This window comes from Pithys albifrons, chromosome Z, assembly GCF_047495875.1.
Source record: "Pithys albifrons albifrons isolate INPA30051 chromosome Z, PitAlb_v1, whole genome shotgun sequence".
In the NCBI taxonomy this organism is placed as follows: domain Eukaryota; kingdom Metazoa; phylum Chordata; class Aves; order Passeriformes; family Thamnophilidae; genus Pithys; species Pithys albifrons.
The window spans coordinates 57,556,276-57,564,853 of NC_092497.1; the positions used below are offsets into that span (position 1 = coordinate 57,556,276).

The 8,578-nt window shown below is 34.2% G+C and overlaps 1 protein-coding gene across 5 annotated transcripts in view; it reads right to left on the reverse strand.

The window, feature by feature from the left end:
* Positions 1–7,877, reverse strand: part of LOC139684978 (uncharacterized) — a 39,316-nt gene extending 31,439 nt beyond the window's left edge. The window contains exons 1-3 of one of the 5 annotated variants that reach the window (XM_071581446.1): positions 7,686–7,877; positions 5,884–5,956; positions 930–1,021 (exon numbers count right to left, since the gene is read on the reverse strand). In XM_071581446.1, the coding sequence (XP_071437547.1) occupies positions 930–987 (58 nt within the window). In that variant the 5' untranslated portion in view covers positions 988–1,021; positions 5,884–5,956; positions 7,686–7,877. Of the gene's footprint in view, positions 1–929; positions 1,022–5,883; positions 5,957–7,398; positions 7,554–7,685 lie in introns of those variants that run through there. The other 4 variants (XM_071581450.1, XM_071581445.1, XM_071581447.1 and 1 more) reach the window with 4 other exon arrangements.
* Positions 7,878–8,578: the final 701 nt, after the last annotated feature.

An 8,578-nucleotide genomic window follows, 5' to 3' on the forward strand; every position in this document is an offset into this window, starting at 1 on the left:
AGTGTGATTATATTTGAGACACTTTTCATAGCAAAAGCCTATTTTATCTCTAAGGTGCAGTGTGGTTTTTTGGTTTCAATATGAACTTGTTTTGTCTTAATTATCTGATAAGTAATGTGAAATCAGATAAACAGGATGTGCCACATTAATTAACTCTGATTTGAGAAAACCAATAAATTAGGAGTTTTTTTTAAAATAAAGTTTTACAGTTGTAAGTGAATAAGGTATTCTATTTGCATATAGTAACAGCTACACTTTTATTACTCCTTCCGCTATTTACTTTGTTCCTATGAGCACACTGGGAGAATCAATATCCCACTGCCTGCTTGCAGTTTGGGGTAAATTCTATGGAAGATGGCTTTTATAATCCTTCTACAGATGAGCAAACAAAGGGATTAATTAATATTATCACAATCACACAGCAGATCAGTGGCACATTTACAGGAGTTGTGAGCCACAGCTCCTTGTTGGAAGCAGAAAAAAATAATGTTCCCTGGCTGTGCTAGGCAAGATTTCATGGCATTCATACAATGACATAAAATTCTGTCTTACTTGGGCTATTCTTAGAATAGGTCATGTGCATTAGAGACTAACAGTTCCCAGCGACATCCACCTAAATAGGATTAGCAAAAGCTATTAAACTAAGACAACATTGAGAAATTAACACCAAGAATGATGAAATTTGAGGCAATTAAACAGCAAATATTTAGAAAGCTTTTGCCACAAATAACTAGGATAGCAGCTTAACTAAAACAAAACAATAAGCCTCACCAAGACATTACCTGTATGCACCCACACTTAAGTGTAAATATTTTCAACCTGACAAACAACTTTGGGCACAAACATAAATTGCTGTCTTGATGAGTAAATAAATAGTCACAAACTATTCAGATTATTTTACCTCAAATTAAACATTTGTGTAAACTTACATTCTCTGGAATCAAAGCTCTTTCTGCCCTTACAGCTTTTTCTTCTTTTCCTACTCATTTCCAAGAATGGAGGGCATCTGTGTTCTGCTTTTCTGTGTGGGAGGGAAAACACTGGATAAAGACTGAGCTTCACTGGAATAATTTTGATATTCAACTCTCTCAGGCTTTCTAACTTGACTTGTTTTCTATGTTAAGTCTCGTTAAAATAAAAAATAGGAAGGTTCAGAGCAGGTACTTATGGATCTATTTCTTCTTTTGGTAATTTAGGAACAAATTTTGAAGGTTTCCAAATAATAGCTTAAAATCAAAATCTAATGGTTTCAGCTGTGGGGCCTGAATGACTACTTTTTAAAAGTCTGTGGAAAGTTTGAACAGTGGCTGACCTTTTGCAATCTATGATTTAATTTGATGCTGATTTTTAGAGATTAATACTTTATTTTAAGCATTCATTTTAAATTCAATCTTATTTATATACATAATGATATAATAATAATTTTCTTCTCTTGGGAAAATGTCAGACTTAATATAAGTGAATAAAAGGCCTGACCTAGGACTAAGTGCACAGCTGAGCTGCATGCAGAGCAAACCAAGACTAACCTAAGCCTCAAAGTTTGGGTTGTCCCTTGGAATTATTTTTGGAATTCAAAAAACGGTTTTAGATTTTTTTCACATCATGTGGACTCTCGCTACATGTAAGATGAACTGTTTATGCTGTCTTAGCTCTAAAAACCTACTCCACTCAAAATTAAATGGCAGTGCAACACCTCCAATAATTAATCTTTAAATATTCTTTTCTAAAATTCAAGAAGATAAAAATTAGAGTTTGTTTTTCTTTCTCCACAAGCCTCAGGGAAGTTTCATGCTGAATTGAATGAGGGTTGGTATCAAAGAAGGCTCAGCTCAGGGGAAGATTAGGTATGCTATTATTTATGTTCTTTGATAATTTGAGACAAATGAAGAATCCATAAACCCTCAGCTAGGAGCTGAACTTTGCATCTCTGTATAGCTAGTCAGTCCTTTTCCTGCAGTTGATCATTTAAGATAATCTCTCATTCATCTGAGACCTTAAATTTATATTGAACTGAGTAAAATAGCTAAAGTCCAAAAGTACAGCTGGGACTGAATATGACTGAAAGTATGGTAGTGACAGAAGAGATCTGTATCACATGCAACAGGGTTACTATGTAGTCTCTTTAAATATTTATATATTTATGTGTATTATTTCTGAGATTGTTGATTCTTTTGAAAATTGGCCAAAGATTACAGCTGTGGGGCCTTTTTTTTTACAGTATTGGCATATAATGAAAATAGTCCACTTTTCAAAATAAGTCAATGAGTTAGAATTTGTTTCTGTTTATTTAATACAAATATTTTGTATTCTATGCAAAATGAACTTTGAAAAGATAATTCAGTCTTTGAAATGAGAAGTATTTGAATGGCTAATACATCATTGGCATGGTCTTGAAAATCAGTAGAGTTATATTGGGAAAAATCAATTGATTGCAGGTGTTCTTAGTAATAATTAGTAATAATCTAATATTAGATGTTTATCAGAACATGAAACACATTATTGTGGAAAAAGCATGTGTGAATTTTTCAGGTTGCAAACTTATCTAGTATAATGAGGATGTTTGAATTTTGCTATGAGTATTAGGATAAAGCATTTTAAACAATCATATTGACATTATAAGACTCATGTTACATGTCACTGTATGCAGTGATACATAACTAGCCAAACAACTGGGAAGTAATTCAAGACGCAGTCATTGACTTTTACTTCTGAAAAGTTTAAATTTTGTGTGAGGCCAAATGACTGAATATGCCAGTGCTCTTATCAATTATCTGGCTGCAAAATGCAGGCATTCTCCTGTGTCTTTTTGGAAGACTCTCCAGGGAAACTGAGGAAGTCTTGTACTTACTACACAGCAGACTCTTTGGAATGCTTACATTGTTTTCTGGATGAAGCTGTATCTCTATTTTTCCCAGGAGTCTTCAATCAAAGCTTTACAGACAGCCAATCCTGCCAGCTGACCTCTGTTCTCAGTAGGAAGAATGAGCTTAAAGTCAAATACAAGGCTTTAAGTGACAGAGGCAAGAGCAGGAACTGATACTTATCTGTAGTTTTGGATATGAGGCAGTGCCCATCAGTTCTAGATAAAAATCAATAGTCTCTTGAAGACTTACAAATGCAAGTATGCCAACAGGATCAACCTCATATTTAGAGAAGCCATATATAAAATCTACAGATTGATGCATTTATTTATGACATTAGGAACAACAGTCTAACAGAGAACCATAATGTGATTGTGCTGGTTGAGGATTCAGTTATATCTCATTAAGTTGCAACTAAGAAAATATTTTTACTTCTAGGAATTCTCTCAATTAAATTTAAAGAAGGTGCTACCCACTCAGTTCCTTCCCCCTGCCTTTCTTTGTCCCCATCTCGACCTGGATGGTTGTATTTCCAAACTGCTTTTATTTGTTATACTGCTTTTTTGTTGTTTCCCAGGAATTCCAATTTAATGTTTTTTCCCCTATCCTGTGGTCATTAAATGGTTAATCTTCATATAGGAAATGTGTTTTCTGATTGTCACTCTTAAAATGCTGTTAGAAACTATTTGCAGATCAGCAATAACTGCCTGTTTTACTCTAGTCTCTCTTTATTTGATGGTTAATTGTACAGTTGTATGCATCACAGATTATTCTCTAAACCAATTCTGAATTTTACTGACTGTTGAGTATAACACAAGGTCAGGGATATAATTAGTACCTGAGGTGTTTAAGGCATTCTTTTAGGGAAGAATGATAGGCAAGTCTGTAATCAGTTAGCAATGGATTTGAATTACAATGGCTTTGGGAATAAGATTAGCATGGTTCAAGACAGATGGAAGAGTAAAAAAGTGCTTAAAATTTGGAAGCACTGCAAGATAGATACTGAAATATCAAGGAGCTAGAAAGCAGTGTTTATAGTTATAATAAAAATAATATTAATTTCAGTTTCTTCTCATAGTTAAAATGTATGTCTGCCAGGTTTTTCAATGGTAAAACATCAGATGACTTTGCAGAAGAGATCCTACGTCTGACACGATCAGCAGTTTTACTACTAACCAAATAGCATTTAGTGGCATGGGACACTCTGGAAATAGTGAAGGTAGACATTGTTAGCTCTGCATGTGAAACCAGCACTAGAAATAACCACAGGTCAGACCTCTTTATAGAGGTAGGATTACAGATTTTGCTATGTTGTCCAAGATGAGACATAAAATACAGGTTAACAGGATAAGTAGGCTTTTTTTTTTTAGCAATTTGTGTAATTGATATTATGATTTTTTGCACTGTTCATTTGTGATTAAGTCTAGCGGCTCAGATGTTAATTTTAGTATTTATACATTATTGATTTTTATTGTACCTTCAGTGTATTAATGTACCGATATCTTAAATTTCAAGTAAACATTGGAAAGATAAGTTCTGCTGTCTATACTTCATTTCCATATGTTAATTTATCCTTTCTCCTCTAAGGTCTACCACTGCAGATGAGGCATCAGTTCTTTGCTTTTCATTTGTTTTATCCATACATTGTCTTTGTCTATTCTTGCTTTGTTGGCCCTGCAGCTGAGATGTGCTGACAGAATTGGGAATCTCATCACCTTCAATCCCAGTCACATCAGTTGACCTCTTGCCCTGAGTAAGGATTACTTGTGTGCATCAGGACTGCAGGGTCAGAACCTGCATTAGGGACTATTTTGTCCACTGCTGGATGTGAGATGTACATGAGTCCAATCAGCTTAGCTGGGAATAGAGGCACTTAGCAGTTCACTGGATGGAAGCCAATGTCCATTGACAGTTCTCTACGTGACAGGTTGTTCTTACTACAAACAGCAGTGCCTGGGTCAGCTCAGAATAACAGCATCTAATCTTGAGTAAACAGTCACATTATAAATAAGTTTATATTTATATCACACTATAAATATAGTGAAAGCTCTAGAATGCATTTATTTTCACTGTGAATAACATCTGTAATATTATTTCTTTCAGGATAATGCAGGTGATGACAAACTGTCTGATAATAAAGACAAAAAACTACTCCTCTAACATAGGCCTTTCTGTTCGTCTTCTTGGGCAGGAAAAGTTGCCTTAAAAATTCCGGTGAGGTAAAATTGAGAATATGGAAGTTATTTTATGTTTAGATATTTATATAACAGAGATTTTATGTGAAAACATGTGTGTTCTTAAGTTTTCTAAACAAGCATATTCAGTGAACTTATATAGTAATGATGAGACACAGGGAGAAAAGACAAAGTGAAAAAACATCGTGAATGTGTTTACTTAATGTTGAACAGGAACAGTGTGATGACATAATGCATTTGCAAAACACTTAAAGTTCTCCCAGGATAATATTCCCTTTTAGACTGTAAGTCTCTTCCTACAGTTTCAGTATCCTGTGTAGTAGAAGGCATGACTACAAACATATTCACTGAACACTTCCCCACTGAATTCTATGCTCTTCAGAGACTAGATGAGAATGATGTCACAGAATCCCCAAACAAGCCTTTCCAAAAAAAGAAACATTTACTGTTTTCTTCTTCTGTATTTCAACTGCAACTAACCATTCTGTTTCCTTCCTCTGGATACAGAATCCTACCTTTTCTTCCTATTGCCCAGATGACCTTAACAATACTGAATTTACTTATTTACTTCCATTGTGTCTCTCTGGATTTCTCAATATTCTTCTATCCCTTACTTGCCTCATTGAAGTACATCTTACTGAAGTACTTTCTGGTTTTGCCTTTTTGTCTTTTATCAAGTTTCCACTGGTATGTTACTTAAATAATTTCTCTGCCCCCATTTTTGTTGCCAAAAATGTATTTTATGTCAAACACATACAAGATGTGTTATCAAAAATGCCTGTTGTGTAGTGTTTCTCACCCTCTGCCTCAGCTGCTATGGATCTTACCTTTATTTGCTTATAGTTTCATCTATGTATGTTGCTCTAAAGATGAGTCTTTAAAATAGTGTCTGCCAAATGTCTAGAAAAAGGGAAAGAGACAGCCATTTATAGTGTCTGCAACAGTACCCTAAAGCATTTTAAAAAATTAATAAATGTGAATTATATGACTGCAAAGAATCAGATCCCATTCAAATGGAACTCAGATGTATGGCAGTATCCATTTTGCTCTGAGAATGGAGCAAAATAAAACACTTAGAAAAGCATGGATCAGTGAGATCAATCTACAACAGGTACTGTGCCAGGACCCGGTGACCAACCACTTTATTTTGTGAAATGTGCTGTGGGACTTTTAATGAGCACACTGAGCCAGGATCTTCCTTTTGTAGATTATGAAAAGATATCAACCACCACTCAATATTTCTGCAGTTCTGATTCCCAAGGAAGGTTACTCTCTAGGCAACTAAGAACATCACATATGCCAAAAATCAACATATTCAGGAAATCCAAACCCCATGTAATTTGATTTTGCGTTATTTTTGACTTTTCTATAAGCAGCAAGTCACATCAGATAAAGTCGTAAATAGATTTTGACCAATCTTTTGAAAAGAAATAATAGGTATATTATTCTTTCCATTATGTTAAAACTCTCTCTCTGCAGGCAGGCTGCTCCTCACTTTAGATTTAGAAAATGCTACTACAGTAACAGTCAGTCAAATGTCTTCAAGATTATTTTAAATGGGTACTGAGAATGCAAGTGACAAGAAAATTTTAGTGAAAAATAGTTCAGCCATCAAGGACTGTATACAAACAAGCATTTCTACCTCTTTTAGGGAAAAGTCAGAGGTTTCAGCTACTAAATTCTACAAAATCATATGTAAAACTCATTTCTTATGAAGCTTCTGCCTACTTACTAAGTTATCTTGCATTTAGTTGTTATTTTGAGCCTTTCCAACAAAAAGACGAAATAATGTACTAATAAGAATAAGCATTTATTTCAGATTTTGGAGATAATCTCTGCATCAACATTTCTCATTCTTCCCTTCATTTGAAAACATGCCCTGCTTTACACTGCAACAAACTAGTAGGTAGCCTCTGTGCCTACTGGAATCTGTGATGATTTTAAAACAAGTACTCCATAACGAGCAATTCAGCTTACTGATTAGATTTTTCCAGTTCTATCAACTTACTGCAATTGATATTCATGTATGTATTATCACATAAGTAGAAACATAAACAGAGAACATAGTTTATTGTGCACCATGTCTTTTATAATTTTTTCCTCCTCAAAAGCTCAAAAAAATACTTAAAAAGCTCCTATATGCAAAAATGACAGATAGAGTCTTAGGAAGAAAATAGCCATCTTAAAAATCTCTCATTTAGGAAAACATTCCTATTTTCTCACTGTGAAAAAATATGCAGAATTCCCATATTTTATAAAAGCTATGAAAAGTTACAACAATTAGTATCTACAGAATACTATCCAACAGGGTCTAATTTAAAGAAAAAGTAATTTATACTTACTGTTACTCTGAGACAATATTAATTTTTGTCAGATGCTTGCTGTTGTGGACTCTGTGAATAATTTGCTTTTCTAAGCTCATGAAGGATGGTCTGTGTATCTTGCTAAGGCTTAACAGGATAACAAGTTCAGATTTTTTTTTTGCCTTGGACTTACCCACTTGTCTGTAATGTCAAACCCAGTGAGCAATGCTATGATATATATACATATCCTTCAAATTACTGAGGTAATAAAGGACTACTACTTATTTAACTCTTTACAGCTAAAACAGATAATAAAAATAACTTACCTGGGCGTTACAAAATGTCAGCTTTTTCAATGAAAATTAAAGATAAAAGAGGAGCAATGTTAACAGTCTTGCTCCACTTCTTTTTCTATTTCTGTCTCCTAAGCTTAGAATCTGATTAGTATATTTAATTCCATGAGGCATCACGACTGGTCTACATTTAATCAGCCTGTTGACATCCACCCCTTTTTTCCTCACATGTTGCAGAAATCAAGGTAATCATTTACCAGCTTGGCAATATTCCTACACAAAACACAATGTTCATGCTACACTCTCAGCATTGGAATGATTTTGTTCTTCACATATTTACACATATCCAGTATGAAAAATGAGATAAAAGAAGTATGTTTACATAGATCAATGCAAAGTTTGTCACCATTGGTTTTATACTTACATCCAATGTCATTGCATCACATGAGATTACAGCTTCGTTAGAAGTAATAATTTTGTGTTTAAACACCTGATCTTTTTCTACTGAATTAAGCTACTACTTCTATTATTTTTGAATCATTATATTTTCAAAACTAGATAAAAACTGTATTTTCAGATTTTATATTGAGTAGAAGGTAATTCTCCTTAGTATACAGGCAAACTGTGCAAAAAGGCAACTCCAGAATTCTCTGCCTTGTACATCTACATGTCATGAGTACCTTTTTTGCTCTTGTACCATTGCAGAAGCAAAGGAGCAAAAAGTGATATCATTATTTTCCTAATATACTGCATTAACTTAGTGGCAAGGAACAGCATGATTGAAAAGCTGCTGCTGTCTCTTGGATAAGGCAAACTCCTGAGGTTTTATGGAGGTGTTGCCCTGACTGTATTCCAGTGAGAACCACTACAGTCTCTGGTTTAATTTCTGCTAAATTTAACTTGGAACTTTTCTAAATTGCTGTAGG